At 39.6% G+C, this 24,729-nt stretch overlaps 1 protein-coding gene across 3 annotated transcripts in view; it reads right to left on the reverse strand.

Annotated features, from left to right (window-relative positions):
* Nucleotides 1-3,590: 3,590 nt before the first annotated feature.
* LOC145351791 (non-selective voltage-gated ion channel VDAC1) overlaps nucleotides 3,591-24,729 on the reverse strand; it is a 32,171-nt gene continuing 11,032 nt past the window's right edge. For all 3 annotated transcript variants that reach the window (XM_080201428.1, XM_080201431.1, XM_080201429.1), the window contains exons 2-9: nucleotides 21,417-21,488; nucleotides 20,877-20,926; nucleotides 17,716-17,868; nucleotides 17,582-17,634; nucleotides 16,518-16,745; nucleotides 11,177-11,327; nucleotides 10,063-10,120; nucleotides 3,591-7,367 (exon numbers count right to left, since the gene is read on the reverse strand). In XM_080201428.1, the coding sequence (XP_080057554.1) occupies nucleotides 7,276-7,367; nucleotides 10,063-10,120; nucleotides 11,177-11,327; nucleotides 16,518-16,745; nucleotides 17,582-17,634; nucleotides 17,716-17,868; nucleotides 20,877-20,926; nucleotides 21,417-21,483 (852 nt within the window). In that variant the 5' untranslated portion in view covers nucleotides 21,484-21,488 and the 3' untranslated portion in view covers nucleotides 3,591-7,275. The remainder of the gene's footprint in view (nucleotides 7,368-10,062; nucleotides 10,121-11,176; nucleotides 11,328-16,517; nucleotides 16,746-17,581; nucleotides 17,635-17,715; nucleotides 17,869-20,876; nucleotides 20,927-21,416; nucleotides 21,489-24,729) is intronic.

Below are 24,729 nucleotides of genomic sequence, written 5' to 3' on the forward strand. Positions count from 1 at the left end.
AAGGGATTGGGGGGAGGGGAGGGGAAGAAATCAGGATATAGAAACCCTCCAGTGCAGAAGGAGGCCAGTCAGCCCATTAAGCCTGCACCAACAACAATCCTGCTAATCCCCTTGACACTAGGGTTAATTTAGCGTGGCCAATCAACCTAACCCACACATAGAACATTACAGCTCAAACAGGCCCTTCGGCCCACAAGTTGCACCGATCACATCTATACCTACTAAGCCATAGGCCTATCTATAACCTCCAATCCCTTTAGATCCCATATACTCATCCAGAAGTCTTTTAAAAGACCCCAGCGAGTTCGCCTCTACCACCACCTCTACCGTCTTCGGACTGTGGGAGGAAACTCATGCTGACAGGGGAGAACGCGCTGACTCCCCACAGACAATGACCTGAGGACGGAATTGAACCCAGGGTTCCTAGCGCTGTGAGGCAACAGTGCTAACCACTGTGTCACCTTGCTGCCCCTTGATTTTGATGATCAGTCATGATCAAAATGAATGGCAGAGCGAGGGGGTTCAAAGGGCTGAATGGCTTACTCCTGCTTCTGTTTTCTACATTCCTATCTCTACAGCCAGGTAGATGAGGGTGGTTGTAGATGAAGGCTGGTTGGGCCCCATCAAAGGGCAAAGCAGGGGACTCTCAAAACAGTCCCTAGCAGGGTAGTAATGATTTTTGTCTCCTGACCTCAAAAATGTTTTCTAAAAGAATACTAAGACCTTTCCATTTTCACAATTCAGTTACCTGTGTACATTGTTGGAATGCTTGCTGAACTAGCTTCATTGTAATTCTAAGAACCTAATACATTAAAGGCAAACTAGCAGGACAAAAAATGGTGCAAGGGTAAAATTAGACACCAGTTCAAAAATTACTACAAAAATTTGAAATCCCAAATGGCAATTAAACCAAAATTTCTCATTCCAGTTAGGGCAGAATAGGACAGAAACATTTACTTTGCCAAACAAATGACCTTTTACAACTCCAGCCAAAATGCTACAATGAAGCAAAATAAAACTGCATTAAAGAGAGAATCTCTTAAGGTTCATCCCCATAATAGAATGCAGTTACTGCATTAAAAACGTCACTTGCAGGAGAAACCTTGCATGCATCGGCAAATACAGTTGAAGTCGAGTGGGTATGCTCACTGGCACCTTCCCATTGGTGACATGAGTTCCAGTGAACTGATTATCCAGTGTCCCCTGCGTGTTTGAGATGTCCTGCGCATTAAAATGGCCTGGTGACATTGATTCTCACAAAAATAATGGCACTTGGGCCAGGTACTTGAGAGAGCAACCTCCAATATGGAGCTTTATCTTTATAAGTAATTAACATTAAGATTTGAGAAAAATAAATTGCAAAACTGCCTTTTCTTTTAGTCCTTCACTAAAAGCAATGTCCCCTCCACAAAAATAAAAATCCTTCAATTTTCTCAAAATCATTGCATTTCATAGTAGTTTCAAGACCATATTCCTTTGTGGTTTGAAACTTGTACTCAAATTTCTTTCACGATTAACAAAACATTAAATAATCTAATGTTTCCATTACCATATCAATATTTCTGAACTTTTGAAGAGATGTTACCTTCATGAGAAACTGACCAGCAAATCCTTTTTGTCCGTCATCATCAAGAAGCATATGACAATTGGTAGCATGTTATATTTGCAAGTGAGGGAGGAACGTTTCAGCACTATTTATAAAATAGCTCAAGTCTCATCTGTCACAAGTTGCGTCCAAATAATGACTTGCATTTATGTAACATGTTAAAAGTTATAAAACTTCTGAAGGCAGTTCACAGGAACACTAACAAAACAGCACAGCGCCACTCTACATCATGGGACACATAGCCAAAATCTTGGTTGAACAGTTAGCTGTTAAGAAGCATTTTAGAGAGGGGGGAATTTGAGTGTTTAGGCCATAGGCAATATACTTCATAGTAGTTATTCAGAAATAAAAAGTTAAGGACATACAAGATGTCAGATTTAGTGAATTAGAGATTTAGGCAAGCTGCAGGAGATTATAAAAATGGGGAGGAACAAGCCCATCAAGGAATTTGAAAACAAGCAGTGAAATAATGATTTTTAAAACTAGCAAAAGGAATAACAATAACAGCATGACTTTGTCAGGTCATGCCAAACAAATCTGATAAAGTGATTGAATGTGCGGACAAGGGAAATGTAGTTAATGTAGTTTATAAGGATTTTTGTAAAACCTTTAACAAGATCCCACATGGGAGACTGATTGAGAAGGTTGATACACATGAAATTCAGGGAAACATGGATAGATGGATCTGAAACTACCTTTGCAACAGTACACAAAGGGTGGTGGTAGAAGGCTGGAGGCCAGTGTCCAGAAGGTGTACCACAAGGATCTTTATTGTATTCTCATCAATATCATTTAATCTATAACATATATAAATGATATAAAGAGAATCTGGGAGGAATGTTAGTTTTGCAGATGACACCAAAATTGCTAGGATGGGTAACAGTGTAGAAGAAAGTTGTAGGTTGTAGAAAGATGGATTAGTCAGATGGGCAGAACAGTGGCAGATGGTATTTAGCCCTGGTAAGTGTGAGGTGAACTTTGGAAGTATTAAATGAATAGCAGTACACTAGGAAGCTCAGAGAAATAGATGGATCTTGAGGTACTTATTCACAGATCCATGAACGCAGCAGAGCAGGTGAATAGGTTAGTTAAGAAGGCATTTGGGACACTTGCCTTTATCAGTTATAGTGTTGAATATCAGAGCATGAAGGTTATGTTGGAGCCGTTGGTGAGGCCACAACTGGAGTACTATGTGCAGTTCTGGTCACCTCACTATAGGATGTGATTGCACTAAAGGAAGTAGAGAGGGGATTCACCAGGGTATTGCCTGGGATGGAGCACTTAAGCTACAAGGAGAGACTGGATAGGCTTGGATTTTTTTTTTAAGAGCAGCAAAAGTCTATGAGAAGCATAGTTGAGGTATATAAGATTATGAGGTGTTTGGACAGGATGAACAGGAAGCAGCTTTTCCCCTTGACTGACAGGTCAATCACAAGGTGGCATTGTTTCAGGGCGTGGGGCAGGAAGATTCAGAGGGGATTTGAGAAGAAGAAAATTCACTTAGGTGGTGATGAGAATCTGGAATGCACTGCCTGGGAAGGTAGTGGAGGCCTTACAACCTTAAAAAAGTATTTGGATGAGCACTTGAAACATCATAACATTCAAGGATGTGGGTCAGGAGCTGGAAAATGGGATTTGTGCGACTTTACTGGTAGTTATTGTTGGTGCGGACTTATTGGGCCGAAGAGCCCTTTCTGCACTCCATGACTTTTCATTTAAAAATAATCATTGGCTTTGATAGAGACAATGCAGCTTCTGGATGTGATACTAAGTCATACAGACAGCTGATCTTGACCCTGTTGAAACAGGGACAAAACCATTTGTTCAAGGAACCAAAAGTGAATTTCTTGCTGCAAATCACTATCTAAATTCCTTGTGAAAAAAACTTGAGGCCCATTCTCTAGGTTAACACACACACACACACACACAAATCAATGAGTTCATTGGAGGTAAAGGAAAAAGATTTTTGGGGAGAAGGAATCAGTTCAATTGCACACAAAAGAAAATTTATTGTATTTTCAATGTTAGCAGTTGTGCATCAGGAATTGTAACAAAGATAACACTCCCATTACAACTTTTGAGTTGTATTTTTGCATTAGAATTAAAACTTTTCCTCAAGTCCTGCAATTGCCAACTGTGATGAAATACATACAATACAGAAGCTGACAATTCAGCCAAATCTTGTAATGTATGGCTCATGTTTTTACACAATTGATTGTGTGACAAGGGCAAATATCTGAGTGGTCTGCAACTGGTATTGACAGAGGAGCCAATATTTATGCAGAGGTTTCTGGAGGTACCATAGTCAAAAACTGCATAACTCCTACAGAAAGTAAACACATAGCAGTGTTGGGTATAACACTACTGTAATCTACAATTCACCATAAAAATAGGTTTTGTTGCAAGATTGAGGTGAAATTAACTAAACAAATCAGAACAAGGTAAATAGAGAACCTCACCTACTTGCGGATCAAATCAGGTTTGGACCTGTCACAGTGAAGTGCAACTAGACTTTGACTCATTAGATAGACTTTAAGGAACAAGAATTAAGATACATAGGTAAAGTACCGGAACAACAACAAAAGGCGTGCCAAGTACAATGCTGTACGACTTCATTGGAGATCTGGGAAGGCATGGACAGAAAACCAATAAGATATGATAAGGGGTTCTCTTATATTACACTGTAGATTGACTTTTTTAAAAACTGAATTTCAGGTATAAAATTGCTGAAATGAGCTATGAGCAACCATGTTTTTCAGAAACAAAAAATAATCTTTTTTGAGAGAAAATTTTGAATTTAGTTAGGAAGTTACAAGGGAAAAAAATATCTGCCCATACGACTATGGACAATGAACTGGAACTGTAATCTTGCAAAAGGGAGGCGCATGTACCACGTGCCAAGAATCATGGCAAGGAACAGACAGGAAGAAAACAATTGAGGTTTCGGAATTTGTATTTAAGAATTTGAGAAAAAGCATAAAAAGTCACCTTTTGGGGCAATTACTGAAATTGTTTAGGTCAAGCCATAAGATTGAACAGCCTAATTGTTGAAAAGAATAAACGTGGACATTATGATCTCCTGAACGCTAACCAAAAAATATTCAAAACTGACATTATCTTTCCAATTTTTAAAATTCTACATTTACAACCATGTTATCTTACATAGGATTATGGTAACATTTATTTTGAATTAAAGCAGAAAATGCTGAAAACACTTAACAGGGCAGGCAGCATCTGAACAGGCTTTGTCAAGTCACCATATATCTCAAGCATGAGCACGATCGTCTTCTTTTCCCACTTTATTTAAGCTGGTGAGTGTTAGTAGCATTTTCTACTTTATTTCAGAATTATTGCTACAGCATCACTTTACTTTTTTTTAAACATTATTTGGAATTCTTAACAGTACATTGGGAAAGCATAGCCAAGAGCCTGTACACAGACGATTCTGAAAATAAAGTATGGTTAAAGGTCATTAATTTACTCATGGAAAAATAAAGTATGCAATAAGCTAAATATGCAAATCAATTGAAATATTTAATCTATCATCAGGTACCTTATGGAGAATTGCCTTTACTTACTGGGGAGAAAGGATGTTCAATATCACATCATTTGCACTTCAAGGTGCCAAGCTAAAAACATTTTAGTTTTACACCACGGCAGAACTGCAAAGCCTGAAAAATTATCACAATCATACCAATAAAAAATGAAAAGGTAAGACTTTAGGCAAAGAACCAGAGTTATTCAAGCTCTCTACATTATACATTACAATGGGAATGGTGCAGTAACTAAAAATATTTTTCCATACAAAGACCGTTTTTTTAAATGGTTTCACTTTATGAATTCTAAGAGCTTTTTTTCAAAAACAAAATGATGAAAGAAATTAAGTTGATGTACATCAAAGCAAACTTAAAATTTAACCTGCCCATTCCAAAGAAAATTACTTTTGAACTATTCATGGCAGCCTTAATTTGAAAAACATTTCAAATGTTTCTAAATAGTTTTGGTCAGCCTTATGCAAAAACTATTTTGGCATATCTATTAGCTTCTTGCAAACCCCAAATAATGAATTCAAAGATGTCAACACTTAAGCGCATGAAGATTTTACAGAAGAAAATGTGGTAAATTGTAAAAGTACACCTTTGTGAGGAGTGGGGAGAAATGTAATATATTGGAGTGACCAGCGCATATGTTGCATTGATGACATAGGCAACAAAGACTTTGTTTTAAAAAGTACCCCTTTTTAAAAGAATTGCTTCTGCTAAAATGCAACACAGATGCACATGAATGTGAATTCAATTGTTCCACATTTTCATGTCTTAAAAATTATTTGCATAAAGATATCGTTAATATTTTAACTACAAATAAAGCATCAAATAACTTCTAATGATAACATGAGATAACAGTGACCTGTGTTTCTTTGGAGCAAGAAAGTCTATTTAACCGAAAGATATACAGGGACCAAAATCACTATTCTGTGATGCACGTTATGTAGAGCTGAAACTGCTTACAAGGACTCCTCTTGCGTCAAACTGAATATGTCACCCCAAACATGACATCTGAAATCAGATGGGGCAAGGCCAGGAGTCTCCATATTGGGAATTTCCACAGTCTTTGCCTTTAAATGCTTGATACAAGTCCTTTGAACAGTCAGAAATATTCCCTCAATACAGAGATAATCAATATTGGCCCTTGTAAAAGAGGTTGATTAGCACAGCAATAAGTTGATGTGCCAGTGTCTCTGGCTTATCACTGACTGGCTTATCTGTCTGCTCCACTTTCTGCCCTACCCTGGTAAATGCCCAAGCTGGCACCTACATTGGCATGACTTTGCTCTGGCACAGTTTTCTTAGAGTAGATTGGGAGCGGAGGTCAGTGCTGGCCATTCTACTTTACAGGAATGAGGAAATTTTAGACCGCTTAAAAGATCCAGGAAATTAAAAGGCATATTCGAGCTAAATTAATATGGCTGATACCTGTAGATGGGCCTCCCGCCATTTCCTTGCACACTGAACGTCAACTGTCATAGTGTTTTTTTTTGGCGACTTCAGCAAAGTGACCACAAAGTAATGTTAAATATGTCTCGATTCAGGGCTGATAAAACCGGTCAAATTAGGCTACATAATTTCCTTTAACTTCAGGCCCAGAACATGGAAGACAATATTTATTTCAAGCTAAGAACTGCACAACAGGCAAATTTTCAAAAAGACTGTACACTAAATTTCTTTTGTGTGTGTGTGTGTCTGTGTTTTTTTTAAACTTTCTATTTAGCCTAACCATCACAAATACCAGCTGGAAACATACAAATCTCTCCATGTGGCTGTGTCACATCAACCTTTTCAGCTGTTGCATGGGTCAGGGAACCACTATTTCAACCAACAGTAATAAAGTGTGTAATTCGTTTTTACGCCACATACAACCAGTTTTCACCAGGGGGAAAAAAGACGTACAGGTGAATTTTAAGTGTCTAAGGGATACAATAAATAGTCATAATGACAGGTTTTGATAATGCATTCTGTTCTTCAAAGGATCATATCTGGAGAACACAATTTGATTTTACAACATTGTTTGGACACATGGCTCAACAAAAAATTGAATAGCAGATTCTTCGGGTCGCTATACTGGAAAATATTTGGGATATACTGATTGTAGGTTTTTCCCTATTTCAGGGATTATGCTTCAAATTCGAATCCAAGACCAAGTTTATGTTCACCAGCATTAATATTCTTGCCATCCAGCAGTGCTGAAAGGGTTAACTTAATACCTAGGGAGAAAAATGATACGCCATGTAATACTGGTCACATATCACTTTCATCAAAGAAACGACACTATCAATAGCAAGTTTTATTCAAATGGGCACATTCACAAAATGATCAATACAAAATATATAGAAAGATAATAATAGGGTTGATATCAATTGATTTTACTGCTGCAATTGAGAACAACTTTAGTCCTAAGTGCACCTTCAATATCATTGCTGTACCTTTACAACTTTTTACTAATAACATCTCAGCTACACTGTTCGTGGCTATAATATATGAAGATTGTAACTTCTACCCACCTCCAAAGTAAAACATTTTTGCTGTTTGCATTGAATAATCGTGGGTTAGACAAAACATGTTGGGTAAAAGTACCTTTGTGCAATGTTACATTTCTGCCCGGGACCAAGTATTCTTGAAAAGAACAGGCAAATTTTTGAGGGCTGGGTGTTATTTGCCCTTCGTCTTTTTTATGTCCTTAGAGTTTAGCTCCTCCCCATTATTAAAATGAACATGGCACTCCAAATAAAATGATCACAGTGAGGAGCTGTTAAAAACGTCAAGGAGAATTCAGGTGAAATTGGTCTCAATAACAGACAATCACACTCGAGACATTCTAAGCCATCAAAAGTAAAAAGTGACCAGTGCCCCTTCCAAAAATTAAATTTAAATGTTATCAGCCGAGTGAGAAGGATGAACACTATCAATGAAAATTTCCACAGTTATACCTTTGACTATTCTAATCAAAACTGAGTAAAAAGATTCAAAGGGAGGACTCAAAGTTTGAAGTACAGCTGTAAACAAGACCACTTGCAATAGAAAAAGGCTACCTTGCTCATCAATCCCACACTTCCAATCGGTCACGTACAATTTACACTATCAAGGGATCCCTGAAGAGCAAACTCTGGAATTTCTCTCTAACACTGAAGCTGATGCAAATAAAAAAACTTCAGAATTCAAACTGACATTACAATCCATATCATTAGAACTCTCAATAGTTATATTTTATAGATGATTCAATGGCCTGAGGATCAAACTTATGCTATTCCAGGGCATCTGGTCATACTTATGTTCAATGATATCCAATACTATTCTGAACTGCATGTTCATCCAGCTTCTTTTAAAATTAAATCTACATAATATTCTCACCTCAGTTCTCCCATTTGCCTTCTCTTTTGATGGCATTAATTTCTGAATTCGACTACCAATACTTTATCAAGACAGGCATTTTTTTTTAAAATCAGGAAGTATCAGCGCATTATTTGGCAGTCCACACATCATTGAACTCACCAGCTATCAATCAAAAGTGCGAATGGTAGCTGATATTGTCCACTTTGGTAGGAATAATGGTAGGAAGGACTATTACTTACATGGCGAAAAACTGCAGCATGCAACGGTGCAGATGGACCTCGGGGTCCTTGTGCATGAGTCGCAAAAACCCAGCTTGCAGGTGCAGCAGGTGGTCAGGAAGGCGAATGGGATGCTGGCCTTTATAGCGAGGGGGATTGAATATAAAAGTAGGGAGGTCTTGCTGCAGCTGTATAGGGCACTGGCGAGGCCGCAGCTGGAGTACTGTGTGCAGCTTTGGTCGCTGCGCTTACACAAGGATATTTTGGCCTTGGAGGGAGTGCAGAGGAGGTTTACTAGGCCGATACTGGAGTTGAGGGGGTTGAACTATGAGGAGAGGCTGAATAAACTAGGCTTGTACTCGTTAGAGTTTAGAAGAATGAGGGGAGAAATCATTGAGACATATAAGATGATGAATGGGATGGATAGGATAGAGGTGGAGAGGCTCTTCCCGTTCAGAAAGGACAGTAGGACTAGAGGGCACAGCCTCAAGATAAGGGGGGGTGCAGTTTAGAACGGAGTTGAGGAGGAACTTCTCCACTCAAAGGGTGGTGAATCTCTGGAATTCTCTGCCTGTTGAAGTGGTGGAGGCTGCCTCGCTAAATATTTTTAAGATGCGGGTTGATAGGTTTTTGATAGGCAAGGGGATTAAGGGTTATGGGGAGAGGGCCGGAAAGTGGAACTGAGCCACTTCAGATCAGCCATGATCTTACTGAATGGCGGGGCAGGCTCGAAGGGCTAGATGGCCTACTCCTGCTCCTATTTCTTATGTTCTTACTTTCCCTTCCTTGGGCCAGGGGCACTGAAGCCTATTACAGGATTCCAGCTGCTTCTCTATTTAACCCTATTAATAATCAAATCCAGGATCTTCTCATTTTGATTACTTCATTCTGATCCAATTGTTGTCCTGGTCGGCCGTAAAGATCATAACTTTTTAAAAATGCAATCAGCTTCCCTCAATGGCTTAGCGGATGTAACTGCATTGCTTGGTGGGGTATGGAGCTAAATAGACCAGTGAAAGCTCAGATATACCCGAACTTTGCAACACTGGCTCAGTTGAGTGACAATAAAGACAAAATGGCATCAGCATCACTGGCCATAAATGTATTAATAGCCATACCTATGAAACAAAGTGTTGATGAATGCCAACTAAGCACAGGGTTAAGTTTTCCACGATAACACACGAGAGGAGGGAGAAAGGCATTTAAAGAATAAACCTGGAATAGAATGCACTTTCTGATAAGAGGAAAATATATTGGAAAGTCCTATTTCTCACCCTCAAGATTGCTTTAGAATCTATGCAAAATTATTCTTGAACAAGACTGAATTTGTTTCAGATCAAATGTTGCTCACCTGGTTTCAGCATTTGAGAGTATCCAAGTCCAATCAGACTTGAGTTGTTCACTTTAATCTGTTAATGATAAAAAGAACAAATTCTTTATAACATTCTCCAAAAATTAATGCAACTGTCAACTTTGTATTATATCAGCACGAATACGCGCTCTGGAATGTAAACACCGCTGTGCCTTGGAACACCTAGATAACAAAGACTTACGCCAGACTCATATTTATTGACTACACTTCAGCCTTCAACATCATTAATCCTACGATTCTTTAAACTCCACGGCCTGTGCCTTGGCCCCTACCTCTGCAACTGAATCATGAACTTTCTAACCTACAAACCGCAAATCAATAAGGATAGGCAACAACATCTCCTCCATGATTATCCTCAACACCGGTGCTCCACAAGGCTGCGTCTTCAGCTCCCTACTATGCTCCATACATATGCATGACTGTGGCCAAATTCCCCTCCAACTTGATTTTTGAGTTTGCTGGTGACACCACCATATCTCAAATAAAGAGGAGACAGAGTATAGGAATGAGATAGAGAATCTGGAAAACAGGTGCAACGACGATAATCTCTCCCTCAATGTCAACAAAATGAAGGAGGTAGTTATCATTGCACTATAGAAAGCATTCTTTCTGGTTGTATTACAGCTTGGAATAGCTCCTGCTCTGCCCAAGACTGCAAGAAACTACAAAGGGCTATGAATGAAGCCCAGCCCGTCAGGAAAACCAGCCTCCCACTCACTGACTCCGTCTACATTTCCCACTGCCTCAAAAGCAGCCAGAATCATTAAGGACCCCAAGCACTCCGGACATTCTCTCTTCCACTTTCTTCCGTCAGGTATAAGATACAAAAATCTGAGATCACATACCAACTGACTCAAGAACAGCTTCTTCCCTGCTACCATCAAGCTTTTAAATGAACCAACCTCTCTCTAAATTGACCTTTCTCTACACCCAAGCTACAACTGTGACACTATGAATGGTATGCTTTGTCAATATAGCGTGCAAGAAACAATACTTTTCCCTGTATACCAATACATGTGACAATAATAAATCAAATCAAATAGTTAATTAACTATGTACACATCAGAAAAAGAGTTATTCGGTACATACTCACCGAGCACGTTGCGTCAGCATCAATCATATATTTTGCTGCAATACCAAATCGCGTATTGCTATTCCCAGCTGTCCAAGCTAAATTGATGCCAGTTTCGAGATTTTCACTGACCTTTTGATAAATGGAGCCACCAAATTCTGTACCATCATTGCTGTAATAAAGAACATACATGTCATTCAGGACAAAGACACGAATATCACCATTATGACAAAAATGTGAAAGAAAGGAAGGATTAATAATCTAGGCAAATGTAAATTTTCTTCTCCAATATCCCACTTCAGATCACTCAATCATACGCTATTACAACCACTGCAATTACTGACTGGCCTTTACTGCTGTCATTCTGTAACCCAGCCCCTAGAAAATATCGAAGAGCCTGGGGCCCCACTTGCCCTCTTTCTCACCCTGAATACAGTCCTCACTAGAGAAAAATATAAATATAATATTCATAAGCCTAGATTAAATAAAACAAAGAAACTGAATGATCAGATACCCAGTTTCTTAGCAATTTTTAGGGGATGCTTCACAGAAGCTCAAAATACTTAATCTACTGATTAGTTTACAGGTACTGGACTCATGGACTGAAAACTTCCTACAACAATCATCACTTATCAAACTCACACATTTGTAGATCAATTTGGCTGTTGCTATCAGTTACTGAGCATGACTGCGCCTCATGGTTTATTTCATTCAGTACCATCCACGTACACCCCTACCCCTACCCCCAGTTCTTAGATCAACTTGTACACAGTTTTGACCTTTAATTAGTCAAGCCGAGTCAATATATCTAATTGTATTTTCTTGCCTGAGGAAAACAGCATTCTTCAGAACGCTCAACAGTTGCAAGTTGGTTCAGCATACAGGGCTTTCCAGATATAGCAAGAGAACAGTAAAATGAACTCCAATGAATTTTAAGTGTTTCGATTCAAAATGTTAGAACATAGAACGTAGAAAAACAGGCCCTTTGGCCCACAAGTTGCGCCAATCATATCCCTACTCATCCAGAAGTCTCTTAAAAGACCCTATAAAATTTGCCTCCGCCACCACCGACAGCAGCCAATTCCACTCACCCACCACCCTCTGAATGAAAAACTTACCCCTGACATCTCTTTACCTACTCTCCAGAGCCTTAAACCTGTGTCCTCTCGTAGCAACCATTTCAGCCCTGGGAAAAAGCCTCTGGGAATCCACCTGATCTATACCTCTCAACATCTTACACACCTCTATCAGGTCACCTCTCATCCTTCGTTTCTCCAAGGAGAAAAGACCAAGCTCCCTCAACCTATCCTCATAAGGCATGCCACCCAATCCAGGCAACATCCTTGTGAATCTCCTCAGCACCCTTTCAATAGGTTCCATATCCCTCCTGTAATGAGGCGACCAGAGCTGAGCACAGTACTCCAAGTGGGATGTGACTAGGGTCTTATAAAGCTGTAGCATTATCTCCCGACTCCTAAACTCAATCCCTCGATTGATGAAGGCCAATACACCATACGCCTTCTACCTGCAAGGCCGATTAGTCTGCAGAGGGATCTAGATAGGCTGGGCGAATGGACCAGGAACTGGCAGATGGAACTTAATGTTGGCAAGTGTGAGGTGGTCCACTTTGGTAGGAATAATGGTAGGAAGGACTATTACTTACGTGGCGAAAAACTGCAGCAAGCGATGGTGCAGAGGGACCTCGGGGTCCTTGTGCATGAGTTGCAGAGACACAGCCTGCAGGTGCAGCAGGTGGTCAGGAGGGCTAATGGGATGCTGGCCTTCATAGCGAGGGGGATTGAATATAAAAGTAGGGAGGTCTTGCTGCATAGGGCACTGGTGAGGCCGCAGCTGGAGTACTGTGTGCAGTTTTGGTCGCCGCACTTACACAAGGATATTTTGGCCTTGGAGGGAGTGCAGAGGAGGTTTACTAGGCTGATGCCGGAGTTGAGGGGGTTGAACTATGAGGAGAGGCTGAATAAACTAGGCTTGTACTCGTTAGAGTTTAGAAGAATGAGGGGAGATCTCGTTGAGACATATAAGATGATGAATGGGATGGATAGGATAGAGGTGGAGAGACTCTTCCTGCTCAGAAAGGACAGTAGGACTAGGGGGCACAGCCTCAAGATAAAGGGGGGGGGCGGTTTAGAACGGAGTTGAGGAGGAACTTCTTCACTCAAAGGGTGGTGAATCTCTGGAATTCTCTGCCCGTTGAAGTGGTGGAGGCTGCCTCGCTAAATATTTTTAAGACGCGGGTTGATGGGTTTTTGATAAGCGAGGGGATTAAGGGTTATGTGGAGAGGGCGGGAATGTGGAACTGAGCCACGACAGATCAGCCATGATCTTATTGAATGGCAGGGTAGGCTCAAAGGGCTAGATGGCCTACTCCTGCTCCTATTTCTTATGTTCTAATGTTCTTAAGAGTCCTGTGGACCCAGACCTAAGGTCCTTCTGATCCTCTACACTGCATTATACTCCTTCATCCCATTTGACCTGCCAAAATGGACCACGACACATTTATCCGGGTTGAAGTCCACCCAGTCTTGCATCCTATCTATGTCACACTGCAACTTCTGATATCCCTCCAAACCATCCTCAACACCACCAACCTTCGTGTCATCGGCAAACTTACCAACCCATCCCTCCGCTTCCTCATCCAGGTCATTTAATGAAAATTACAAACAGCAAGGGTCCCAGAACAGATCCCTGGGGCACCCATAGGTTTATAAAAGCGGCTGGAACTAGTAGGAGAGTGTGTGAAATAGTACTAAGTTGGGGTAAGAATTAGATGGGCAAAATATCCAGGAGTGAAAAGTAAAAGACAGCATGACTAGATGACAGAACAGGGAGAATTCAGAAGGGCATGGTCAAGAGTGGGAATAAAAAAGGTAGAAATAGTGGTCTCTCGTCTGGAGTGACAATCAAAATGTGCTTGCAAATTGATACGTGTTTTGTTGTCACTATATTATTGAGTTTTGTCTATAAACATACTGGACCAATGACTTAAGTGGATGAACCCTTCAATAGCACATATTGATGTGATAAAGATGATTTTGGAGGTGCATTCTGCATCACTCAGCGTGCAGAAGCTGAACTTACATTCACTGCTTAACAAAAAATTTAAAATACATGACCGCAGATTACATGCAGCATCTTCTTGGTTAGAATGGTGAAGATTCCACGTGAGATAGTGAGCTTATCAACCTGGCCATTAGATGAGTGTGAGATTGTGTTGTTTTTCCTGTAAAACAATGTACTTCTTGGCAACTATTTGAAAAAATGGCTAGAGCCAAGCACACATTCACAGGCAGGTTTTTTCCTTCGCTTTCTCAACTGAGATATCCAAGTGATTTACAGCAATAAACGAATTTAGTCACTGTTGTAAAATAGCACAACCATCAGTGGTACTTCATGTTGACTGACCAAGTCAAATCTTGTGTTTATTAAATTGAATTCATTATTTCAGGGACAGATTGTGATTCTGTTCTTCTTCCCATGAAAATTGCAAAGAAGCAATCTTAGTCATTATCCTTAGTAAATAGTTTTGAATGATTAAAAGGTAAAATTCCCTCTAAGGTTTGTTTCACTATTTTTATATATAGCCTTGCAGTTTTTTTTAAATTAAAATTTCTCATGCTATTTATCCTATTACTTAAACTAAAGACAATAAAACAACATCAATATATCAGCTATGGTTCCATAGTATAGTAGTAACATTCCTGAACTAGTAATTCAGAGGCTTGGATTAGTGATCCAGAAACATGTGCTCAAATCTCATAACAGCAGCAGGAGGAATTTAAATTAATTAAAACTACCAGCATGTTGTAAAAACCCACCTGATTCATAATGTCCTTAATCCAGATGAAATCTGCAATTCTTATCTGGTCTGAACTATGTGTGACTCCATTCCCACACCAATGTGGGGTTGGCTCTTGATTGTCCACTGAAGTGGAAGTAAGCCACTCATTGTAGGTGAGAAAATAGGGATCAGCAATAAATTCCAATCTTGCCAGCAATATTCATATCCCAAGAACAAGTTAAAATAAAGGAACTCTTGCTCCTGATCAAGGCTGACACTGAAGTGCAGTAACCATGAGAGCTGCTAAGCTTTGCAATGCGATAAAATCAAGGCCCTATTGGAACCAGGGAGTTTTGTCTGATGCACGGACAAAAATATATTCTTCAATAAGCATTAATTAGATTAACATACAAAATCCTCAATAGCTCTGGCAGAACAGAGGTCACCGACCTGAAAAAAATAATTCTGTATCCGTCTCCAGATGCTGCCTTAGCTGAGAGCATTTCAGCATTCTTTGTCTTTAATTCATATTTCCAGCATCCATAGTATTTACCTTTTGCATCACTAATTTGATTATCTGGTCATTATCCCAAGGATATTGAGAGAACCATGCTGTATGCAACTGGCTACTGCATTTCATACAAGATATTCAGCACAGAAACAGACCATTCAGCCCAACCTATCTTCAGCTATTTCCCAGGGCTGAAATGGTCGCTACGAGAGAACACAGGTTTAAAGTGCTGGGAAGCAAGTACAGAGGAGATGTTAGGGGAAAGTTTTCCACTCAGAGGGTGGTGAGTGAGTGGAATCGGCTGCCATCGGTGGTGGTAGAGGCAAACTCGCTGGGGTCTTTTAAAAGACTTCTGGATGAGTATATGGATCTAATGGCATTAGAAGTTACAGATAGTTCTATGGCTTGGTAGGTATAGATGTGATTAGCGCAACTTGTGGGCCAAAGGGCCTGTTTGTGCTGTAGTGTTCTATGTTCTATCCATGCTAGTATTTGTGGTCGACTCAAGTTTCCTCCCATCTTTCCTTATCGAAGTTGATCATTGTATTCCTGTATTCATTTGACTATTATGGGGCACCTGGTCAGAAGCCTTATGAAAATCCAGATACATTATATCAATATTAACCAATGACTATTCTTCAAAAGGTACCTCATTAGATGTAAAGCACTTTGGAACATCTGAGATCGTAAAAGGTGACATGTAAATGTAAGTTCTTTCTTCATCCACCCAACTTATTGCTACAAAAAAAGCTGTAACTTGAAAGAGACATTTGTAATTTTGCTCCCCTTTTCATGGCGATTGACAATAATCTGGAGATTGACATAAATCTGGAGGTGGGCAATTTAATAGAGATGGACACCAAAACTGCTCCCCCATTTACCAATTCAACATTTTATTGAAGCATTTTAACATATCAAAAGATGCATGAACCAGTAGAACTGAAGTGACTTTGGAAACTTACCATAAGATGCATTTTCTCCAAATCAATTCATTATAACAAGGTTCTAACATATAGCTTCTATCTTTAAGAATATACTAGGTGTATACTTACACATTTGTATGGAGCTGGAATTCTTCTGTCTTGTAACCAACAGCAAAGTTACTTTGGGACACCCTCGATTTTGCAGTTTCATAGGTCATTTGATATCCTGCTAACCATCCATCAAAACCAAACACAAAGGCACCACGTAACGCAGCCCCTGCAATGTCAAAGTCGACATCAAGTCCCAAGTTGATGTGTTCCCTCTTGTAACCAGTCTTGATTTTTCCACTTTTCTTTCTGTATTGGTAAAATAATAAAAAACAATTAAACTTACCCCATTATTACATCCCAAAGTACTACTTATTCAATTATTTTCTGCTTTTTAAAGAACACAATTTAAAAAGTCGCCACTACTCTTTTTCTCTTTTTTTTAAAGAAAGGTTAATTTTGTTTTTGTTTCTATTAAGCTAATAATTTTAAATGCATGGAATACTAAACAGAGTATTTGAAACTCACGACACTGTATTACAAAGTTACAGGACATGGAGTTCATTCTAGTATGCTGTTGTGGATAGGTGCACTACTCAGGCTAGGTGCTTCCTCACGAAAGAGGAAATCGAAGAATTATCTTGAATTGCTTATGTGCCTCTGATTTGCTAGCTATAAAACATCATTGGCGGCATGGCAGCTAGCACTGCTGTCTCACAGCGCCAGGGACCCAGGTTCGATTCCCAGCTTGGGTCACTGTCTGTATGGAGTTAGCACATTCTCCCTGTGTCTGCATGGGTTTCCTCCAGGTGCTCCCGTTTCCTCCCACAGTCCAACTGACGTGCAGGCTAGGTGAATTGGCCATACTAAATTCCCCCTCAGTGTACCCAAACAGGCACGGGAATTTGCGGACTAGGGGATTTTCACAATATCTTCACTGCAGCGTGAATGTAAGCCTACTTGTGAATAATAAACAAATCGGGAAAAATACTATCCAACCTTTTCTGCCAGAACAAAGGGTGGTTAGAAAAGGAGGAAGAGAATATTTATAAGAAGAGCTGAATGCATTAAATTCATTAATGTTATATTATGATGAAAGTTTATTACTTGTACTTGTTAATCTTTTTGGCTTTTTTTTTACTCACCCAGTATTTGGTGAAAAAGAGGAGTCAAATCCAATCTTCAAACCTTTCAGAAGCTAAACAGAAAAGAAGCACAGTTTGTAATTTGGCTTGAAAAGGCAATACAAAATTAATATTTACCATTTTTGCTTAGTTACCTGATCTTCAATGGTAATTTCAGTTCCCAAAGTGTTATCGGTATTCCATTTTTCTGTGAATGTCAGTCCATAATCTACCCACTTGAACCTTGTTTCCAGACTGCCGGTGACTTTTCCTGTATCCATGTTGGCAGAACCAGCACTTGTGAATTCCTACAACAGGAAACAATTATTTAAAAGGCAGAAAGGAGCTCTAGTTACAGAATTGACATGAGTGGTTCATTACCTTAACATAAGAATTGCCAATTGTGCTATGTGGGAGATCTTTGGGAGCTATGTAAGGGAAACTAATAGAGGATTATCTCGCGTTGCCTCCATTCACTTTCACACACACACTCTGCTTTAATCTAACTCACATATTGCTCTCACCTTAACCACAGATTTGTGCACTCTGCAGCAATTTTGACACCAGGGACCAGATTTTATGATCCCAAATAGAGGAAGGATGACAAAAACAAAAAGTGGCCAAGTGGGATAGCCAGAAAACATTTCCACCCGGCGCCAGTTGGTAAAGCATGGGAAAGGGCGTGGCCAGAACCAGACCCATGCCTATTAATGATGCACTTCATTACGAACTTAGCCCCAGGTAAGTTTGTTTAATTTTCAGGGAGGTGGCTGCACTTTAACAGCTGTCAGCTTTTATACCAGCCGGTCAGAGACTTGAATCATCGATTGGAGGCAGGAAGAATTTAAGACAAAATGGTTTTGTTTCCTTTACAATTCACCATCAAACATTGCACCATGAGTTGTATGTGTCTTTATCAAGGTGAGTCACATAGGTATTGTGTTTGGAAGATGTAATTAGCCATTAAATAACATGCTTGCCAGATCGTTACTTTTACCAACTATGATCTGTCAAGTAAAAGATCAACATTGTAAATGTGGAAAGGTTTTCAAATTAATTTAAAAAATTAATGAAATGGATGAAGTGGTGCAGTATATTTTACAGTATAAAAAAGTGTAGCCTATAAAATGTCTACTTGTTTAAGCTTTTCCTGTTGTTTTTAATGTATTCAGTTAAGACGTCATGTTGGAGTTGCATAGAACTTGGTAAAGCCACAGCTGGAGTACTGTGTGCAGATCTGCTCGCCACATTATTGAAAAGATGTAATTGCACCGGAGGGGGTGCAGAGGAGATTCACCAGGATGCTCTCTGGAATGGATCATTTAAGTTATGAAGAGAGGCTCAAGAGGCTTGTTGTTTTTGTTGGAGCAAAGAAGCCTGAGGGACAAGAAGATCGAGATGTACAAGATTAAGAGGGGAATGTACAAAGTGGATAAGGAGCAGCTGTTTCCCTAAGTTGAAGGTCAGTCATGAGGGATCACAAGTTCAAAGCGAGGGGCTGGAGGTTTAGCGGGCGAACGTGAGGGAAAACTTTTTTAGCCAGAGGGTGGTGGTGATGATCTGGAATGCTCTGCCTGGAAGGGTAGTATAGCAAGTTGCTTCACATCCTTTAAAAAAATACTTGGATGAGCACCTGGCATGTCATAACATTCAAGGCCAAGTGCTGGTAAATGGGATTAAGTGGGAGGTCAGGTGCTTTTCACCTGTCAGTGCAGACCCAATGGGCCAAAGGGCCTCTTTTGCATTGTATGATTCTATGATCTGTTGAGATACCAGTTCTGAAGTCTGTTTGTTCACTCAAGAGTTTTATGAGCCCTTAACTGCAATCCAGCTGCCTAATCATTGTTTACATAGCTGGTTTGAAGAGTCAATTTGCATGCTTGGGAAGGCTTGTAGGCTGTTCAACAGCTTCCATGTCATATTAGGGCTCATGAGTTCTGTTCATCAAATGGATTATAGGATAAGAAAGCTGACAAGTTGGGGGAGGGGGGCTTAAAATTGGTCATAAGGTTTAAATTTCTATAGACTGTAAGATCTTCCAAATGAATCTCAATCTTTGCCACTGATTCCAATAAAAGAACTAGGTAAATGTTTTTGGGAACAAATGCAGGCCTTTTAACCTGTCCACTCAGGCCTGCTACTTACTGCAAGCCAATTAAGGATTTGTTTTAAAATACTCCCATGAAAGACATTGGGACACTGCAATATGTTAAAGGCACTATGTACAAGTTGTTAAATCAAGTACCTGTGGTAATTCTGAAACAATTTACTGCTCAAAATATCATCTATCACCTTAAGTATTATAAGGATATGTTGAAACAACCTCATTCATTATATTATGGGGCGGCACGGTACCACAGTGGTTAGCACTGCTGCTTCACAGCTCCAGCGACCTGGGTTCCATTCCCGGCTTGGGTCACTGTGTGGAGTTTGCACATTTTCCTCGTATCTGTGTGGGTTTCCTCCGGGCGCTCTAGTTTCCTCCCACAGTCCAAAGATGTGCGGGTTAGGTTGATTGGCCATGCTAAAATTGCCCCTTAGTGTCCTGAGATGCGTATGTTAGAGAGATTAATGGGTAAAACATGTAGGGATTTAGGGGTAGGCCTGGGTGGGATTGTGGTTGGTGCAGACTCGATAGCCTCTTTCTGTACTGTAGGGTTTCTATGATTTCTATGTTCTATTAATGACATGTACAACTATTATGGCACTGTACAAAATGTACAAATTACATTACAGAAACAATGTTTGGATAGTTAAAGGGATTAAAATATTTCAACAGCATTCTGGTCTGCAGACAACTGTTCAATCTCGAAAGGATAAATAAAGTTTGGGAATTTCTGCTCAAGGGAATATAGTGGAGTCTGTGCAACCTGTCCTCGTAATATAACCCTCAAAGCTCCAGTATTATTCTGTTGTGTCTGCATTGCTCCTCCTCCAAGTGTAATGTTCCCCTCCTGAGCTGTAGTGTCCAGATTCAATCTAATCAGTTTCACACAAACTCAGCATAAGTTCTACTTCTTTGCAATTGGCTTTTAATCACAATGGAATAAATAAGTATAATGCATAGGTGGCTCTGCCACTGTGGAAAATGTTCTTCTTATTCACCTCAATCAGCCAGTAAGTCTAGCAACCAGATGCATTGTATTACGTAAATCAAAACAAGAATGCACAATAGAAGAATACAATATTCTGACAGACTTTGCATAGATCTGAAAGGTTAATGACCACCAGAATGAAGCTATGAAACAAGAAGATTTGATAGAATTGGATGAAATGAAATAAGGTTACTGGTTACTTTTCTTGCTGTGGTACTTACCAGTCCATTTTCTGACTTAGTTTTCAGGTCAAGCTTTATCAAACCAAATCCTATCAAAGAGATCAAAGATAGATTTAAGATGCTGAGTTTTCATGAACTAAACATTTTTAATTGCATGTTATTTTACATTACATTTACCAAGTAAGCAAAACCAATTTCAATAAATTTAGATATGTAATTAAGCATAATGTGATAACATGATAATTAAGCATGATATGATCATTAAACGATAGCCATCCATTTTCAGCCATATTGAATTTTACACACCTGTATTTGACTCAATTAAGGAAACTATATTTCAGTGCACAAAGTTGTTTGATACAATGAAAGTGATCTCTCTAACCATTCCCATCTCCCCTTTCAGAGATGATGCCAAAAATCAATTACAGTACACTGGGTCTCATTATGCAACTGAATTTAGCACTGGACAACACCACACTTTCAGAGTAATTATCCCCTCACAAACTTTGGAAACAAACAGTTGCTGCTGCCAGCTTCTGCCAAAAACTGCACCACACTTATACATTTTGAATTCCTTACCATAGCCTTTGGTAAAAACATCCCTGGCTGCTTTTCCAAGATCTGCATAAGTTGGTGGAATCGCCATTTTATCTGGAAAAGGAATGTAGTGACATTCAGTTTGGTGACTAATGCGCTTAACAATCAGATACCTTTATATCAGTTACAAAAAAAAAACAACTTGGATACATATTTTGTAATCACAATCCAAATTTTCTGTTCAGGATCTAACAATGATGATCATTTGACATTAACCCGCCATTGATTATGATCAAGCTGCATGTTAAACATTTAAGCCACAGCTCCTCCAATTGAATGCTTTTGGTAAAAGTATCATGACATTAATCACCCCAAAAACAAAAGATAGCCCCTAGATTCTGGTCAACATTCCCAAAAGCAAAACATGTTTCGATTTGCAAATCCGGGTACAATTTAGTGCATTTCTATGGTCAATCGGCTAACATATATAAACCTACATTTTTTTTATATAGACTGCAAATATTTTTCCTAAATATTTGTGAACAGTACCACTTGATTTTCATTATTCTGTCATAGGATAAGAGTGTCACTGGCAAAGCCAGCATTTACTTCCCATCCCCAGTTGCCCTTTAACTGAGGCAGTTTCAGAAGGCAGTTAATAGTCAACCACGTTGCTGCGGGTCTGGAGTCACATGTAGGAGAGACTAGGAAAGCATGGCAGGTTTCTTCCCTGAAAGTCTATTAGTAAATCAGATGGGTTTTACAATAATCATAGTTGCTACGGCCACCATTATCTAGACTAGCTTTATACTGCAGGCTTATTACTTGAATTTAAGTTTCACCAGCTGCAGCAGAAGGATCGGAACCTGTCTGCAGAGCACCAGCCTCACTAGTCCAGTGACATTGCCACCATGCCACAATTTCTGTTTACCTTGTACAGTATTGATCTCCTTATTTAAGCAAGGATGTAAATGCACTATAAGCAGTTCAGAGAAGGCTTACTAAACTAATACCAGGAATGGGCAGATTATCTTATGAGGAAAGACTGAGTAAGAGGTGTTCTTAATGAAATATACAAGGTCCTGAGGGGTTTTGACAGAGGCAATGTGAATAGAATGTTTCCTCTTGTGGAAATTCTAGAACTAGGAGTTACTGTTTAAAAAAAAAGGGTCACTGTTATGAGACGAAGTGGGGGAAGAATGTTTTTCTGCAAGGGTAGTGATTCTTTGGAATTCCCTTCCTGAGAAGGCAGTGTAAGCAGAGCATTTGGAAGTTTAAGGCAAAGATGGATAGATATACAACGAACATACGGGTTAGGTGGGTAGTCCAGAGATTATTGTGAGATCAGCCATGATCCTGCTGAGTGGTGGAGCAGGTTTAAAAGACTGAGTGGCCTACACTTGTTTTTAGGTTGTATGAGAGAATTTTAGGGGAACAGCAATAGGACATGCACTCCAGGGGCGGGTGCTGGCAGCAGGGAGGGGCAGTCCATGTTTTTCTTGGGGGGGTGCGGAAATGGCCTTTGTGTTAACCTACTTTGGTTACTGCTCAAAAATTTAGACTTGATTCTGGGAATCTTTCTATCTAGCCTCTGTGTCTCACTAATAAAAAAGGCAGTAAATGCCTGGCTGAAATCATCTAGTTTTGTCTGTGTGTGATGAAAACACATCAGATGAAATCTCACCAGTCTGCAGAAGCGTTTTGTTTCTGAACATGTGTCAGTTATTTTAAAAACTTTTGTTCCCAATTTAAACGCAATGGTATCTGGAAAATTAAAGCTATAGTTTTAAGTTTATTTATTAGTGTCACAAATAGGCTTATGTTAACAAAGTTATTATGAAAATCCTCTAGTCGCCGCACTCCATCCAATGCCTGTTCAGATACACTAAGAGTGAATTTAGCATGGCCACTGCACCTAACCAGCACATCTTTTGGACTGTGGGACGAAACCAGAGCACCTGGAAAAAACCCATGCAGACATGGGAAGAACATGCAAACTCTGCACAGACAGTGACCCAAGCTGGGAATCAAATCCAGGTCCCCGGCACTGTGAGGCAGCAGTGCAAACCATAAGGGAATGGAATGATAGCCACTATGCCACCCCGTGCTTTGCTATGTTGTGGCTTTAAGTTTAAAAAAGGTGCAATGAATATTGGAGGATATTGATGAATTCTTCCAATTGAGCTTCTATGCAAGTCAACATATCCCTTACGTCATCCAAATATCTGCGGTAACCCAAAGGGAGTCTGGGCACTTATTTAAATATACTCTTGTCCTACTCTATCATGCATATATTTGCATTGGCTGAAGCTATTTTCTTGCCCAGAGCTGTGCCTTTCAATTTGGAGATAAAATTCATTATTGAATTTTAGCCATTTTTAGTAAATGAAGTGTTGTAAGCAGATTATGTTCCATCTAGTCTGTCAGGCTATAGAAATTTTTAATAGATATTTCAGATATCTAAACTTCTGGCTATTTCCACGTCTGCGTACAGACTTTCAGTGTCCAAATAAAAATATGGCACCGGGGGATTACAGTTAGTGGGTTAACTATGAAGTGGGATGTGTCTCTGACGTAACTAGAGTGCTTCTATCTATGTCTCATCAAAGCAAGGGTGATCTTATATGATGGTGCATTAGCTTGGTACAAGAAAATCACTGAAATGTGAATTAAACAATTCATTATATTATGGTTAGTCTGATGCTGCAGAATTAACGTGTGCATTCGCAGTGTGGCACAGTTAATCTGTTGGAAGTCAGTATCCTGATGTGTTTGTCAGCAGTCAATTTTAAACAGAACAGCTGAACAGAAAGAAACTTGAAATTGGCTAAACAAAACCAAAGAATGCTGGGGAGTGCTGAGTGCTTACAATTAATTTTTAAAGTTGGCAACGGGCGTGAGACTCATTTCCAATAAGTTACTTTGTGCCACACAGTTAGAATTTTCATTTCGGAAAAGAAGTCTGGCACATCAGCTGTGCCAAGCGCAGAAGGGAATGCCACTCGCAAATCGGCCTCTGTAGCCAAAATAAATGGTGTTCAATACAGAAATGACACGCAACTTGGGTGCAATCCATTATCTCCCAAAGCAGACAGATACATCATGTTATTTATGCTAACACATTTACTTGTTTTAAAGTTTAAAATCAACACATATATAGAAGGTAATTTTGCTACATTACTGCATCACCTAATAAAGGAATTTGTGCAAACGAAAAGGGAGCACCCAAAAATCAATAAGTAGCCCTCGGGAAAATCTCCAAGAGAATCCTACAAAAAAAAAACTGGTTTGACTCCTGTTCTTTATTCAGTGTTTGTTGGTACAAAACTAGGAGCAACTATAGGGAACCCAATCT

The sequence above is a fragment of the Carcharhinus amblyrhynchos genome, chromosome 13 (assembly GCF_965287045.1).
Source record: "Carcharhinus amblyrhynchos chromosome 13, sCarAmb.v2.hapA, whole genome shotgun sequence".
In the NCBI taxonomy this organism is placed as follows: Eukaryota; Metazoa; Chordata; class Chondrichthyes; order Carcharhiniformes; family Carcharhinidae; genus Carcharhinus; species Carcharhinus amblyrhynchos.